The sequence below is a fragment of the Haliaeetus albicilla genome, chromosome 4, assembly GCF_947461875.1.
Source record: "Haliaeetus albicilla chromosome 4, bHalAlb1.1, whole genome shotgun sequence".
NCBI lineage: Eukaryota > Metazoa > Chordata > Aves > Accipitriformes > Accipitridae > Haliaeetus > Haliaeetus albicilla.
This window is the reverse complement of record NC_091486.1, coordinates 42,645,750-42,662,583: the sequence shown is the minus strand read 5'-3', so window position 1 is coordinate 42,662,583 and position 16,834 is coordinate 42,645,750. Positions and strand designations below refer to the sequence as shown.

At 45.3% G+C, this 16,834-nt stretch overlaps 2 protein-coding genes across 5 annotated transcripts in view; one reads left to right on the top strand and one right to left on the bottom strand.

The window, feature by feature from the left end:
- The window catches only part of TRPM8 (transient receptor potential cation channel subfamily M member 8), a 163,446-nt gene extending 147,869 nt beyond the window's left edge, over positions 1-15,577 (bottom strand). The window contains exons 1-2 of the mRNA XM_069782150.1: positions 15,183-15,577; positions 13,996-14,097 (exon numbers count right to left, since the gene is read on the bottom strand). The gene's annotated coding sequence lies outside the window, so the exon portion shown is untranslated. The remainder of the gene's footprint in view (positions 1-13,995; positions 14,098-15,182) is intronic.
- A 192-nt stretch (positions 15,578-15,769) lies between these two features.
- The window catches only part of AGAP1 (ArfGAP with GTPase domain, ankyrin repeat and PH domain 1), a 395,948-nt gene continuing 394,883 nt past the window's right edge, over positions 15,770-16,834 (top strand). For 2 of the 4 annotated variants that reach the window (XM_069782145.1, XM_069782144.1), the window contains exon 1: positions 15,770-16,509. In XM_069782145.1, the coding sequence (XP_069638246.1) occupies positions 16,347-16,509 (163 nt within the window). In that variant the 5' untranslated portion in view covers positions 15,770-16,346. The remainder of the gene's footprint in view (positions 16,510-16,834) is intronic. The other 2 variants (XM_069782147.1, XM_069782146.1) reach the window with 1 other exon arrangement.

Sequence of the window (16,834 nt, the reverse complement as noted above, 5' to 3'; positions counted from 1 at the left end):
AGTGATGGCAAGCTGCATGTTGCCAAGTTTTAAATAGGCATGGCTGTCCATTCCCTTGACCAGCCCAAATTAATCAGCATCCAACCTAACACTAAGACTAAGAAATAGTCATTATCTTATAACCCCCTAGAAGTGCTCAACAGTATTTCACTGCAACACTAACCACCTTTCCAGATCACAGAAAAGGTTAGTTCAGTCTATCAAACAGCCTATTGCAGTACGGCCAAAAGAAGTTGCCTAGCTAAGAACATAAAAAGAATCAAATCATGATGCCCCCAGCCACAACCAGCTTCAGCTCAGATACAGTTTTCTGTATTTAGTAACTTACCTAAGAAGTCCCAACTTTTAAAAAAAAAAAAGAAGCAGATCTATAGCTTCACTTATCCTTCTGAGCTCTTTCCATTCCTGCTATCAGATACCATATGCAGTATTCAAATGCACATGTACTATGGATTTATGCAAAGTAGCAAAATATTCTGTTCAATTGCCTTTTTGTGCTTGGTTACCACAGAGTTCATGTTTCCATAGAACAAACCAAAAGCTCATTTCAGAATGCTAAATTGTCTGAAGAGAGCTCATTACACATGAAAATTAAGAACAGGTAAACACAGGAGGTGACCACACTGAATTGCTTCTGCTGTTTTCCTGTCTAGGCAGCATGGCTGCAACCTTAGTGGTTCAGTCCTCACTTCCCTGACCTCAAACAAGTGATTTGGAACAAGCTGGGAAAAAAAAAAAATGGTGACAAACTTCACTGACATCAGCAAGCTCTTCACCAAAACCACTAAAAATTAACCATGCTAGCTTCTTGGTTTACATGTGCCATAAAGCTTTAACAGGAAAGAGCACCAAGTCAGATTTGAAAAAACAGAATAATCCTTGCAATGGAATGGATTTTTGCCAGTGCTGTCCTGACAGGCTCTTACCAGGGGGCACCAGCTAGTCCAAATGGCAATGAGGCAGGTCAAGCTGGGAAGTCAAGCCACAGGTCAGGGTGGGTCCCAATGAAAGTAACCAGCATCAGACACAGCCTAGTGACCACCAGGCAGGTCCTTAGTGATAAGACAGGTACAAGCTCAAGCAAGAAAGTCAGTACATACACTTGGATCAAGGTGACAAGGACCCATGGCCAGGCATGGGCCTTGGCACAGACGTGGCTGAGCTGGAGACCAGCACTCTACCAATGGAGCTCAGGAAGCGAGTGAAGGCCCTGGACTGAGCTTGACTGGACTCCTGGGTCCATAGCCAGGGGTGTGGGGGAGAAGACCCTAGGTGAGGCTGCTCAGAGCCATTGAGGACTATCAGTAGCCTCAGGGCCCCAATAGCTCTACCCTGGGCATTACTAAGACAAAAAGGAGATAGATTGATAAGAAAAATATGGGTTCATGTTTCATCAGCCAGGTCACTAGTGCCAACATAAACCAGTTGCACCTAGCCATTTCTAACAAAAAAAAAATGGATTTTGTCTGGTTGCTTTGCAGGAAATACGCAACTGGGCTGTAGCAGTACAGCTGCCAGTGCTAAGCAGATAAAATGTAATGCCTGGTTAAAACCAATGAGAACCTTCACTGACTAAGTTTAGGCTGTGTTTAGAGAAAGCGTTCTCTGGCGAAGTTTCAGTGTTCTCCAAATCCATTGTTTTCAGGCTTAAAATTGTGTCCTCACAACATTGTCCTCTTTGTCACAAGAAAATCTACCCATAAAAAAGCACCTAAGGATGTGGAACTCCTAAATAGCTTCTCCAGTTATTTTACTTCCTTTTTACCTTTGCAAGGATATTGTACACTAGACACCTGCAAGCAGTTTACATGAGACAAGAGAAACTAAACCATTTGCCCCAGAGCAAGAGCTCATGTAAAGTACTGGGATGTTTTCTTTCTTTCAGTTGAGAGCTGAAGTCTAAAGTCTAATTCATGGAGATAATTATTCACTTGTAAGAGTTCATCATTATCTTGTCTAGAACTGATCCAGTCAACTTTTAACATATTTTTACAGTATATTCCAATCAGACAAATGCTGAAGTGAATAACACCATCGGGACTCTTCAGAAGGCAGCCTGCTGACTAGACACCCCAGTGAAGCTTATACTGGGACTGATCATGTCAACTGGCACTATGAACTCCAGTATATTCTTACTTCAAAAACAGCAGGTTAAAGTGATGGAAAGAGGCTGGCAAGACACAAAAGCTCCTCTTCCATCATATGCATTATGCCAAACTATTGCAAATTTGTAGATGATTAATAAAGTCTGAGATCTATGACAAACTCATAATTCTATTACATCTTATTGCATCATGGATAAAAGTAGGACTAAAAGATGACCACTACTTTAACACAAGCATTAGTCACAACCCCCCCCCAATATCTGTTAACCTCAGTTGCCAGGTGATCAGTAACCTCTTCCTGGAGAATGCTTTGGGGCCAAAAAGTCCTGCTCAGCCATATGCATAGTGAATTATTCCCCACCTTGCATTTCTTTGGCACCTTCTTTTATGTTATACTCATTACGAAGCACAATTTGGCCATTGCTGGAATGATTTTCTTTGCAACAATGCCCTGTTTCTATTACTGTTACACAGGTACTTAAAAGCAGCTGAGAGAAGCTTAGAGCACTTTTAGCAGGTTTACAGTTAAATTTCTTCTTTCAGGTTATGCTGATTTACAACACCCATGTGCCATACAATTTGAATGTTGAGCCTTTTGTACATATCCAAGCAAGCATTTGATTAACTATTTCCAGATAATCTGTCCCAGAAGACTGAGGTGAAAGCAGGATGCAAGTCTGTTGGTATCTTCTACTTGGAAAAGACCTGCAGTTTGTTTCATTCCTTACTTTGCTCACAACCTTGCCACATGTTTCAATATAGATCAGATATGATTAATGATATTTAACCTGACTATCCCTGCAACCTATACAGTTCAGCAACAAGACAGATGCACTTCTATCTGATAGGCATCTCAAATTTGGCTCTTGTTACATTTTGAAACACTTTACAAGTGGTTTCAGTATTCCCTTTTTACACAGAAGAAAACCTGCTGTCACCCAGCTGTCTAGCAAAAGAAGACAACTCACCTTACAAAAGCAAATGCTAGCCCAGTGCTCTGTGCCAGTGGCCCCAACAGGCCAGACTCCTTTCCCAGTGCATTTGTGTGCCAGGGGATCCATAAGATGTGCAATGCAGCTGAAGGTTCATAACCATTGGAATGCTGCAAGTTCATTTGTGCCATGTTTTGTCCTTACAGGCCCCAAACCGACCCATGTATTATATAGCTTTCACATCTGTTTTGCTCTGAACACTTCCCAGAAACACCTAAACACTGAAAGAGAATTTTGGATCAAGTTTCAAATGTCTCTCCAGACCAGGTACAGGGTCTCAACCAGAAGGTGGTCATACACAGCCCTTGGAGTCTCCTGCAGGAAGAAAATGTTCACTGCTTTTTATCGGTCCTGTTACAAAGATAGCCATTAGACAAATGTGATCAATTCTTGTATTTAACTGCACCATTTCCCACTAAATGCTACACTTCCAAGTTGATTCTGGTTTTCCTTCTAACATCAGAGGCAGTGGCGATTGCCCTTACTGCTACGCAATAAAAAAATCCCTTTGAAAGGTTTCTATGCAGACTGTTTAGAGGAGCAAACAACTCTATTACACCTTTGTTTTAGTTACTGCGATAGAGGAAGCTTCAAGTCACTCTAAGACTGCTCACTCTTGTCATAGTAAATGAATTGACTGTTACAGAGGGAAATTTTTCTGGGAAGTGACTCTTCACTTCCCTGTATTTCTTTGCAATGCTGTAATGCTGTTTTGGTTATGAAGGTGCTTCACTTTATATTTCCCAGTTGTTTCCCCATTTTCACTTAGAGGCACACTTCCTCTCGGTATTGTTTTCACAACATTTAAGATGCAGAGTTACCACATCATGCTTTCTGCTTGAGATTAGGCACCCAAGAAAGAACAGGCTGCCATGAGTACTGTAACATGCGATGGGATCCCAGCCATAACCCTAGAGAAAAGACTAGGTCCTTGACTCTGCCAGGAACATTCGATTTGCTCAAAGAATGCAGAACTAGCATGCAACTGTAACCACCACTGAAGCTGTGCTCTTCACTGTTTTTCTATCTGCTAGCAGATCTTGATACCTTACAGTGATACCACTGAAGCTTTGCTCTTCATTGTTTTTCTATCCACTAGCAGACCTTGATACCTTACAGTGATCCTTGGTGACTAACCTGGATCCTAGAGCAGTAACCACAAAACCAGTGTAAGTATTTGCAGAACAGTGTGCCCCCTAAGCTTTACAACTCAAGAGGCCACTGATCCTTACTGTGTACCCACCCCAGCTAGAACTTTGACCCAAGTCCCCCAAAGGTGGGGTCTCAGGCCATGAAATCAATTGTTTCCATCCAGATAAATTATTCAGATTGGCATCAGACAACCAAGTTTATAGGCAGGACTGGTACATCCTTGGAGTACATTCTTAACTGAACTCAGAAGTTTATTTAGACGTGAGAGCCGTGAAGCAAAGTTCTTGATATGTGCAATTTAGCTTGGTATTGATAACCAGCATCCTGAAGCCCTTGCTTGAGATTTTACCTCTGTGAATTCCAACAGACCATGACTTGCACCTACAGGATTTATACTATTCCTAAAAAACAGTAAGATTCTTGCCCTTTTGAACTTGATACTTCTAACAAAAGTATTAGCTTCCAATTAAACTTATTTCCCTTAAAGAACAAAGTACAGAGCTGAAATGAGATTTTGAGACTTCTGCCAAGTATTTTGTGTTAGATAATAATTTGCCATCCAGATTTCATGTTCTGCAAGGCAACAGCAATTCCAGGTCTATTTAGCATGCATAGCTCCAGCAGATGTACACATGTGTTTGTCAGCTGTACGAGGAATGAGTTTTCTATCCCATTTTCCAGGCTAAGAAACAGAACCACTGCTGCAACAGTTTATCTCAGCTTTGAGAGTACTCTACCCCAGGTTACACACAGCTTAACATTACAGGTCCCCCTCCCAAATTGCTCAGGGAATATTTAAGGTCTACTACACCTTTTTCAAATCAAGTAGTGAATAGATAAAACCACAAATAAGCATTTACAGTTCTCAAGACAGTATACCTGAAGTGCTGCTACCGGAGACCGCAGCAGAATTTTTTCACTTGCTTTATGAAATTTTATGATGGCTGATTTGACTTTAAACCTTTCTGATGCAACCAAGACTTTGCAGCCTTGTCTGGAGCACTGAGGAGTCTGTAGTGGTACCTTTAACCACTTCCCACGCAGGTCATCAAAATTCAGCTGAGGGCCCAAGGATAATGAGGCAGTCGTACTTGTGACAGCTCAGATGATTGAAAAGGAGCGAGTAAGAATCCATGACATACTTTCATCCTACTTCATCCAGCTTACTATTTGGAAAACTAGTGCCAAAACTCCCGTTTTTTGACCCTTGAGATCTGGGTCAATAGCAGTCTGTTACATTCTGTACTGAACTAAGGACAAAGGGCAGACACATGCCTCCATCCTAGCCCCCTGCCTGCAAAATGCAGGTCCATCACATCTGTAGTTTCCTCAAGTCAGTTGAGTTCAAGGAGACCTAAGTCTACATTTTATCTTGCATTTCAGAGTAGTGACACAAGTTGAAACTGTAGACAAAGATGAGGCTAAGCTTTGAGGTGTTTCAGCTTTGTATGCTTTGAAAGCAACCCATTCCACACAGCAGATATGTGGTAATTTTGCTGCCTTAGGAACACTTTCAGGGACATGACAGTGCCACAGGAGCCATCCTGAAAGTGACAACTTTGCTTTCTTTGAAGCGCGTCACAATTCAGTCTTTTGACTTTAAATGAAGTGTTGTGCTTAAAATACTGAAGACCTCTTTCGAAAGCTACTGAACCACACTTGACCTCTCTTTTTAACACACTGTCCACCTTCAGATGTTGGCCAAGGGGACCAGCCCTTCCCTCTCCAGGTATCAGGAAAGCTAAGGCAAACTTTGCAAATAACTCAAGGGCAGCAGAAGGGATCTAAGCAGCCTCCACAAAGTAGAGGAAATGTTTTCCATCAGACAAAACACATCTGAGCCCATGCATCTGAGTCCTGACACCAAGTATTCAGCTGATTATTGTGGAAGTTACAGAAACAGTGGCTATGAGCAATGTCCAGCTTTTGGAAGTTTCCCTTTTCACTATGGAGCTGATGGCAGTGTTTTCAATGGCTAACAGCTCCTTAAGGCCCTGATCCTACTTATTTTTCAAAGTCTTCCATTCCTCTTCACTTCCAGTGAGTTTGTCTCGCTTTAACATGCAATGCAACCCAAGCACAATATATTCCTTCCCTTCCTAAGCACACTAGCAAGGTCATCTGTATTATTTGCCTTCCTACTAGCAGACAGTAAGACAACTCCATTTTACACAGGGCTTCTCTGCTGAAGGTTCCATTTCTGGTGCCTCTGAGCACTTCGCAATGGAAGGCTGTGGGGACAGGGCTCAAAAAAAGCTGTATTAATCTTTGGTAACATTAGGCTTTAAAATCTCATCCTCCAGCTTGTTTCAATGGTTGCACACAAGCTAATGAGCAACAAGTAATGCTGCTGAAAGGCTAGAACTGGACATAAAAGAAATTATGCTATTTGTTTTGAAAAAGGGGATATAAATTATGCAGGGGAGGATTCACTGTAACTTCTGAAGTAGTCACTTCCATCCTAGTCACTTCCATCCACGTGAAGAAGCAGTCTTTACAGAGGATTTCTGGCCTTTGCTGGAAACTATGTTGATTGAGTTGGTCTTCAGTGATATCAAATATATACCTCAAATTATGCACCTTGACTAGGAGCAACCTACCCTCCCCAAACTGCAACATTTCAGAAAACTCTTCCTCACCAGGGCAGGTACCCAGCAGCTCCCAGTTTGAACCCTGTACCAGCTCATGGTGTTAGCTCCATGCTTCTCAATAAGCTGGAAGCAAGTGGAGCTGACACAGTTCAGGTCCAGGAAATCTCAAAGGAACCACCACAGGAACTGCAATGCCAGAAGGAGGTTCCTCTACAATTCATATAGTCAGTAGCTAATTTAAGCACATAATATTTGTTCCAGGAGAATTCAAACCTCTTGCTTTTTATAAAGCAGTAGAATCATTAGGTTTTACAGTAGTCTCCCGCTCTCTCTGTTAAAGATGTGATTACTAAATGGCATATTGAGACAGAGTTCAACTATTAAGGGGGATCAGACACAATATTTTGAGTTGCAGGGTGCATATTCCTAACAGCAAGCACAACAAGGAAACCTGCTTTTTAAACTGTAAGAGCTAGAGAAACTTTGAAAGTTTAGCACCCGAGGTCCCTTGTGTAGTTTTAATTTACTGACCCAGTAAATTCACGTACTTGTTCATGGAAGGTGACCTGAGATTTGGACAAGTCCAAAGCATTTCTGGATGAAGCTAACCCTATGTAGAAAACAGGACATTTCTTTACTATGTCCTTTATGTGATTTAGATTTAATGAGTATGATTTATGTACTCTTAGTTCAACCAAAAGTTGCCTCTATGCTAGATGGTTAGTGCTAACAATTCTTTCTGTCTGTAATAATTGTTGAGCACTCTCCAGGAGCCTCATGGTATTCAAATTATAATTGGGTATCAAGTTTCAATTCATTGTACTTGTTCCCAAATTCTTTTTTGCAAATGATGGAAAGTTACACTGGAATGAAGAATCACACGCAGCTTAGTAAAAACAATCCAAAGCTTCATTTTGTCCTGTGATAACAGTTTTGTAATGGGTACACAGGAAAGAGATTTTCCAGTTCGGTTTGTGCTTAGCAGCAAGCGACTGATGAGCAGGGTCCCATGGTGCCCTTGTGATATTGAATATAAGTCTCGCCACCATAAGCAGCTTGCTCAAAGCTTAGAATCCCAGAGAACATGTTTTTTTATGTTAATATTATGATACGTAGCTGGTGAAGGGCTTTTGAACTGCAATTAATTACTGCAGAGGGAATAGCCTGGCTTTAGCAGCTGGGAACATTTCCAGGACTCCACCACTAAGCCCAGTTTATGAACAGAACTAGGTCAGACAAACCTGGACAAACTGTAAGCAAAATGTGATGGTGGAAATGTGCCAGGAGCCCTTCCTTATCTCTAGGCAAATAGCCCATGGGATTTTATGACATCTTTATGAGGAAGCTACGGCTACAGAAAGGGGGCATACAAGGTGATGCATACAAGCAGCAAGTATCAGACCGTTTCCAGGGAATTCTTCCCGGGATCTTTCCACAGACCGCACTGCAGTGCAAGCAGGCCATGGGAGCCCTGTCTCTGCCATGACACTCCTTGAGCTGCAAAAATGTGAGTTGTTATCAGTGAGCTGTTAAGCAGCTCAAAGAACTAACACAGACACACAGTAAATCCCACAAGCTTCTGTAGCGAGCATGTCCTAGATGACAGCCCTTTGGGGACCCCTTCCTGACAGTGCAGTGTTCAGGAATACTGTCCACTGGGGACGAGGGGCCGACTGTGCTGCTACAGCATGCAAATCATCCCATGGGGGAATTTCTCACATGGGAAAGATGGAGGGCTGGAGTTACTATGCCAGGTAAATATCACTGATTTTGAAGGGCAAGCTCTGAAGAAAGGCAATTTCAAGTTACGCTGATGTCAAAACCATACACAGATAAACGCCATCAGTAGAACTACTGTCTTTGGTACACGGCCAGACCTGTTTGTAACAAGCAGCAGGGCTGTACTCCAGATGTTGCTGCTGGGAGTCCATAACCATCCTGACAGCACAAGCATTAAAGTGAGCAATTCTACCCACCACACCTTCCCACAGAATTTGGTGTTGCCTGACAGCACTCTTCTTCTTGGTCAGGCAGTCTATTGCACAGCTACAGTTGAGTGCCTGCTACTCCCTTCTCAAGCTACAGTCTACTGCTGCTGTTTTTCTGATGTTAGTATTCAAGCAGCACATTCCCTGCCACAGCACATACAAGTGTCAAGGGCAAAAAGAATAAGATTTCTCATCTGAAATGTAGGGAAGTACCGTGACCAGTGCTGACTACCAGTCTCAGCTTTTTTTTTCATGCTCTTTTGCGTCCCCTCACTGATTAGTAACACTCCTCCTCATAACCCCAAAGAAAATGTTTTGCTTTCTTACCGGACAAATGTTGAGATACATAGTTCTGCAGCTGTATGTTTCAAGTTGCTATTTAAACTGTGCAATCTGTCACCTAGGATCCACATTAGGTGATGTTGGGTTAGCCACTTGCACAATGTCATGCTCCTAAAATAAGTCATGTGGTATCTTCACCAGCAAGAGAGCTCATGGTTCTGATTTCTGTCTCGCCTTCAGACCAAAAGGAATATTTGTGGCAGCACAAAGTCTGTGAAGACTCCTTTGCTACCTTCCTTTTCTGGAGGGGGACAGGGAAGAACAAGGGCAGATCACCACCTCTCACACCAGGAATATCCGTACTGCTCTTTAGACCTTCAGTAATGGAGCATGCTTAGTATCTCAGCAACAGGTACATCTCACTGTGACAGTCCTGGCATCAGGATCGTCCATGATGGTTAGCTACAGGTCCTTGTAGCATAGCGTCCAGGTCACAGTTTTGCCAGACCTTGTTGTTTTGACTTTACTGTATCTGTTTCTTATCCTGTTTCTTCATTCCTTATCACTGGATGTTATAGCATTATATATATAACATGTTATTAAAAATAAAGGTAATTGTTCTAAAAGATTAGTTCGAACTTATCTAGAGTGACCTCTCCTGTGGTTTTTCTGCATTAAATCAAGAGCACGTGTCTGAAAGTTCAAAGGTAACAACTGAGCCTACAATTTTCCATAACTTTTAAAGCCCTGTCAGCATACCACAGCTGAACTGAGATCTGAGCTTAACATGGAATTATGCGGTGAATCAAATATTGATTCTCCGTCAAGAAAGTGACAACAGCAACAAGCTTAGAGACACTTCCAGTGTAATCATATTTAGCCATGATAAGAGCTCAATAAAGTGCTGAGTATCTCGGAACTGGCATATGAAGCTGTCACTGGATTTGCCCTGGTATAAAATTCAGGATGTTAGCTGAGGCCTGACTCATGGGTACCATATCACATAACCTGCAATTGAATAAGGTTTTTTTGCTGCATATGATTCAAGTTTTTGCTGAAATGAAACTGTATAAGCTTTGGATAGCATGGGTAAAACTTAGGACTTAAAACCACCTTTCATGTGTAGAAGCCACTTCTTTTCCCTGTAAACATTTTAAGTCCCTGCTTTAAAACTAGAACACAGACCATTATCAGCCTGAGAAAAGCTACAGCACAACTCCAGATCTAAACAATGTCTTTGGTTTAATGAAGATAATAGTTCTGCAAATCTGTAAATATTGTAAATGGTTTTACAGTGAAACTTAGATTAACAAGGAGCCAAAACTTGAGCAGTTGAGTTGATGGTTCATTTTAACATTTCAGAAAATTTCAGGTTAGCGAAAATCCAGGTCCCTGGGGCTAGAATCAAGAGGTGACTCTAGGACGCCTTTCCCCATATGGTGAACACATACAGTTATTGCTAGTTCATTGCTCTGCAGCAGAATGCTAGTATGTAGTCCACTTCTGAGTAGAAGACCCTTAAGCAGGATAATTTGACCTTGCAAGAGATTTGATCTGTGCTCCCACCTTCAGAAATGCAGATTGCTTTTGCCATCCCACTTTTTTTTGAGCACATTTGGTACAGAACAGCATTTTCTCAGTTATGACAGGAACACTGAGGAATGAGCTACAGCTTCGACAACTGCTTGTTGTTGCTACTTCATAATTAGTATTGTTTGAACTAGTTGGCATTTCTCCTAGAACAGATTTCACACTCTGTGAATGAGGTTAATTCATTAGTTACATTTGTTTCAAAGCCTCTTGAGCAATCTAATCACTCTGTAATAGTAACTGACTGACCCAAATCTCTACCCAGTAAAATAATAGAATTTCATCCCAGTTTGTTACCAGAGGAAGCTTAACCTATTTAAGTTTTTATACTGACATTTCACTGCAGAGTATAACAAAGATAATTCAGGAAAACTTGATGTTTCCATGTCTTTTTTCCACATGGCTTTGATTTCAGTCTTTATGGCAATGTCAGTATTAGTAGGCACAAAGATGCATCTCTAACACTCTATCTCCTGTATTTTTCTAGGCACACCCTGCATATTGAACAAAACACTGCTCATACCAACAGTAATCACATGAACAGCCAGGGTTTAAGATTGTGAACAGACACTGAAACAGTCCAAGTTAAATGAAATGTTGCTTACAACAACTAGCAGGTAGACTTCTCTTATAACCTCTTAGACAGTTCAGGAGTCCTTATGTTCTCAGTTTTCTCGGTTAATCCCCTTTCTGCTAGGCCTGCAAATAAGCCCATGTGTCTAGCTGTCCGTGATATTTGCGTGTATTTATATTAAATCCTGGCACAGATCAGGATAGGATGCTTCAACTCCTTTTTTTTTTTTTTTTTTTTTCCCCCCCCAATCAACATTTCAGCTATTGGTTTAGTCACTAAAAGCCAGTCCTGCCTAATTCCCATTTCAGCAGCCAGGAAAGTATGCTCCACCATGTTGTAACAAGGCATCAAAGGAAGGTAACAGTGAGATTTCAATTAAATGTTTTACTGACACAGTTGGGCTCAGTTCCAAAAGCAAAATGTAATTGTCCACATGCCTTCTTAAGTCCAAGTTCATCAATTGCATATCCTCAAAATTTTTTTACTACACTTTCTGTAGTTAGGCCATGGTGGACACACTAGGAACAGCATGAAGTGGATAAGCATAGTCATCTGATAGGAGTTAGAGCTGTTTGAGATGTTGATGCAATCTCCTTTCCAGTTACTGAATACCTTCTAGGAATAAGGTACCAAAATCAGAATGAAACCATTTGATTCCGCTTTCTGTAGTCACGGCAATGAGTGGATTTGCCAGATGGGGAGGAGGAGTAGGAGGCCAGCAGAGATGGAACTTTGTTATAGACCTAAGCACAGAATCAACTGCATGGAGCACAGTGTAGTGGGAGGCTTCACCCTTGGAAAGCTTTCACCCTCAGAAAGGAAAACCAGTGATGGAAGGCTAACCTACACTGGGGCTGGGACCACTCTGTATGCTTTACTTAAAGCCCATCAGCCCTTCTATACTTGTAAAAATTGTCTGAGTTTCATGACCTCCCCAGACTTGGAGACGAGCACCAATTTCAGTGGTCATCTCGCCTTTGACAAAAGCAGACCCAGAAAAGCTGTAAAGTGCCCAAGTTAGCCGTGTTCCAGACGAAAGAAAAAAGAAATCTAAATTCGTTAATGCTCACAGCAGTAGTGCCAAAGTCATTCTCTTTGCCAATTCACTTTAAAGGTTGATGGAGCACTTCAGATGCCAGACTCTCTAGAACAGAGTCTAATAGCAAAGAGATGTATCTAGCATCGCTCTGTGCATCACAAGCAGCATTTCAGGCTAATCAACCTAGCTGCAAGCACAGGAAAATACTACTTATTGTTACGGCCTCCTTACATGAGAAATCTATGCAAGCTGCAACAGTAGCTTATATTTTGCTTTAATTTTACAAAGCTTACACAAAAGCTTTTTATGTAGTAAAAAATCAGGGTTGCAAAAGCTTCACAGAAGCTTTATGTATCAGAGTATTACAAAAAGGCTTTATATTAACACAGGGGTTTAATGCTCAAACTATTTGTGTGTAGTAGTTGCATTCACTTACAGTTGAGACTACTCTGGGAGTTGTTTTCCACATCTTGGCCTGCCATGAATTTAAGAGCTGAAAGAATACAAAGCATATGGCAGCAGTGGAAACAATCAGCCAGCCCCACGTGCAACAGAGGCTATGGCCTAACTCTTTGCTCTGCTGCTCACTTTGGCATTTTCTGGAAAGGTAAGTAATGTGAGGTAATGCTTCTGTTCCTACATACCATTAGCTTATTCAAACAGTTTACGGTAAATGAATGCAAAAATCCTCTTACGTTTCACAAGTTCTTATTGTCATTAATACCCTGAGTGGCATTCACTAGTGGAAGCAGGGACTATATTCTTCCTGCTTTTTTTTTTTTTTTTATTTGTCAAAAATTTTTATTTGGTTGTTTTTTGGTGTTTTTTTGGTTTCCTGCTAGGATAGAAAATAAAAACAAGCAAGCTAATAAAAAATATACCAACTTCTGTTGAGAAGGAAGAAAGAAGATGACACAGGTATCTATGACCATATTTGCCCTCTCCCCCTCAACTGTTCAAATGAGCAGAAGATAACTCTTGCAGCAGACAGCAAGCAGCGCTGAGAAAGCTTTAGTCCCTCAGCTTGAATTAGAGACTTCCCTGTCTGATGATCAGAATGGGAAAATTTGCAGTAAGTGAAAATAAGCTCCCTTTGGTAACTGAAACAATCAATCAGCTCACTTTTACTGGTTGCAGCTTCCCCACCTGCAAGGGAACAGGGGATGTCACCACTGAGACCACCCCACACCGCTGACACCCTGGGGATGTGGTGACAAGCTACCGTGTTGTGTCCTCCCTCCCCTCTACTGTGTCCCCACCGTGTTCCCATCTGTGGATAACATCTTCTGAAGTATTTCTGGTAGAATTCACAGGCACTGACCCAGACAGGGAGGTTGGGCGTCAGTGGTCCCTCAGCGCCATCCCTGTCCCCTGTATTTATTGCTGACAAAAAGACAGGTCATTTCATATTCATGTGAGGGTGAAGGCTATTTGCTGTTAACTAGGTACGTCTGTTCTTCAAGTAACACATTCAGGAGTATCCAAAACCTCAATCTCCCATCACAGCTTCCTTTGTCACTGCTATTGTTTTTTGGTGTGAGCCATCACATCAACAAGCTTAATGCCCAAGTGTTACTGGAACTATTTAAATATCAGATACTAATTACTATGTGCATGGCATAAATTGGTAGCACCTGCTTACCTCCGGCATAATAGCTTATGTATTATGTGACAGAACTCACTTAGAGGTGGCTGATAGAAGCAGCACCACAGCCATTAGTTGAAGGATCTCCCTGCAGCCTTCATTCAGCTCTGTCAGGTCACCATGGGTTTACAAGGAAGACCTGCAACAGAGCATCAGTAGAGAAGCCAGAGTACAAATGCCTGCTATGACACTAAGTGTTATTGCTCATAATACAATTAAGCACTGTTTTTTATGATACTCCCATTCCTCCTCTTGCCGCCAAGCTTACCAAGTTTTTTTCTCTTAAACTGTTTAGGTTAAGAATTCAGTTACAGTAGCAGAACAGCTATTTCCACCCTGGAGATCACATGATATGCATCACTTACTTACACTCCCAGATCTTCTTAAATAGAAACAAAACAAAGCAGTTTGAATTTTTTAATATAGATCAATGGATTTGGTAAATGGATTAAGTTTTCAAAAACCTTTACCTGTTCTGTTCTTAAGACCTATCATTACCGAACAGCCAACACTCAAGACAAAGATTACTCAAAAAGATGAAATATTTTAAAAATGCGATAAAGGTGGGTGCAGGTAACATGAAGTAAACAACTGCACCAAGAAAGGAGCGTAGCTGCTTCTCAGCCATGCCAGGCCAGAGCTGTATATCCAAGTAATGTCATTTCGTTTATTTTTTTGGGGGAAAAAAATATTGAAATTGTTCTATTCATTGCTCTGGTATATGTCAGTAGAATAGATGGATACAGTTTTCCTGAGGCTATCCCTGACCAAGGTGTCCTTGGGCTGAACTGTTTTCTATGTTAAAGTTTGCTTCACGTTTTACAGCTTTGGAGCTCAAGTCCATAAAACACTGATCCTAAAAACGGGTTCATTGAGGCGAATGCCTAACTGTGCGGCGCATAGCCGCCTTGCAAATGATATTAATAACGCTCGTTCACGCTAATGACAGCAACGCTTCATTGCGCCATAACTTATCTAGAGTGAGACATTTCTGACTGTTGCAGGGCTCTGTGAGTGAGAACGCCGCTGCTCCCAACACTGCCGTGCCCTTGGCTGGGGTCCCGGCAAAGCTCGCCGCCCACCGCACTATTTTGCACGCTCAGGGGTGTACGACAAAGGGCGGCTCTCAGACTGGCACCGGTGAGCGCCCTGCGGGCACCCACACGGCTACTGCGACCGTTAACAGCTGTCAAGCGGTTGCGATAGAGCACTTGAGGTACAAACCTCCGCACTTGCTCTTTTCCAGGACTCCAGTGGCCGAGCGGAGCTCGGCAGAGGGGCGGGGGGGCCAACGGGCCATGCCCGGGCTCACGGTGAGGGGCTTCGCCGCGGGAGGCCCTGAGGGCACCGGCCGGCCCGCTCACCGCGCCGAGGGGGGGTCTTCCTCCACTTGCCTGCGGGGCGAGCGGCTGCTGGGCGCACGGGGCCCCCCGCGGGGCAAGCACCGCGTTCCAGGCTTCCCGCGGAGGCGGCTGAAGGGGACGGGCGCCCTGAGGGGAGAGCGGGAGAGCGCCCGGGCCCGCCGCCACCGCGATCCCCCGCGCCACCTCAGCGCACCCCTCGCCACCCCGCCACGCGCCCCCCGGACTGCATTTCCCAGCGTGCCCCGCCGCGGGCACGGCGCGGGCGAGGAGGGGCTGTGCGGGGCGTGGCCAGCGGTCTGCGCGGTGACGTCACCCGGGGGCGTGGCTTGCGTGAGCGTGAAGCGGGCAGAGGAGAAGGACGTGGGGGGGGTGGGGGGTGTAGCGGGGCGAGCGCGCGGGAGGGTGTGTGTGCGCGCGCGCGCGTGCTGGGGGCGGGGGGGGGTGTGTGTGTGGGGGGGCGGGGGAGACGGACCGTCCCGGTGGGAGCGGGGCCGCGTGCGCCGCCGCCGCCATCCGCCGCCGCGCGCGGGGCGCCGGGCACGAGAGCGAGGCTGGGCCGGGGGCGCGAGGCTGAGGAGGGGCCGGCCATTGGCTGTCGGCGCGCGCGCGGGGGGCGGCGGGACCGGCCGCCGCTGCGGAGTTGAGGCGGCGGCGGCGGCAGGGGCCGGGGCCGGGGCCGGGAGGGAGCTCAGCGGCGGTCGCCGCGCTGCCGCCCTCCATGGGGCCGGGGGCGGCCGGCTTGCCTTGCCCCGCCGCCGCGATGAAGTGACAGCGGGCGGAGAAGCGGCGGCGCCCCTTGCGGGCTGCGAGGCGAAGGGCTGCTGCCGGGCCGCGCCGGCCCGGGGCGGGCGGCGGGGGGGAGTCCGGTGAGTGAGGCGGCGGCGGTCGGGGCTCGCCCCCTGCGCGCCCCGCCTCCCCCCGCCGCCGCCGCCCGCCGACCCGCGCGGGGCTCTCGGTGAGGAGGGGAGGGACGGGGGAAGGCGCCGGAGCGGAGCGGGCGGCGGCGGAGGGGAGCGGCCGCGCCATGAACTACCAGCAGCAGCTGGCCAACTCGGCAGCCATCCGGGCCGAGATCCAGCGCTTCGAGTCGGTGCACCCCAACATCTACTCCATCTACGAGCTGCTGGAGCGGGTGGAGGAGCCGGTGCTGCAGAACCAGATCCGCGAGCATGTCATCGCCATCGAAGGTGAGCCGGCGGCTCCGCCGCGGCGGGGAGAGGGGCAGGCGGCGCCCCCCCCCCCCCCCGCAGCCCGTGGCCCTGCCTGCAGGGCACTGGCGGGCTCACTGGGAGCAGCTGCCTGCGCCTTCCTGGCTGCCTTCCCTTCCTCCATCTCCCCGTGGCAGGCTTTTTTTTTGGGGGGGGGGAAGGGGGGTGTCTCTTGGCGTGGTCCCCATCGGTCCCTCTGCGCTGAATGCCCAGGGTGGCCCCCCGGTGTGGATGTCCTTCACAGGCATTAGTGGGAGGCGAATTTGTTGAGAGCGGGGCTGGACAGGGGCACCCGGCGCTGCGG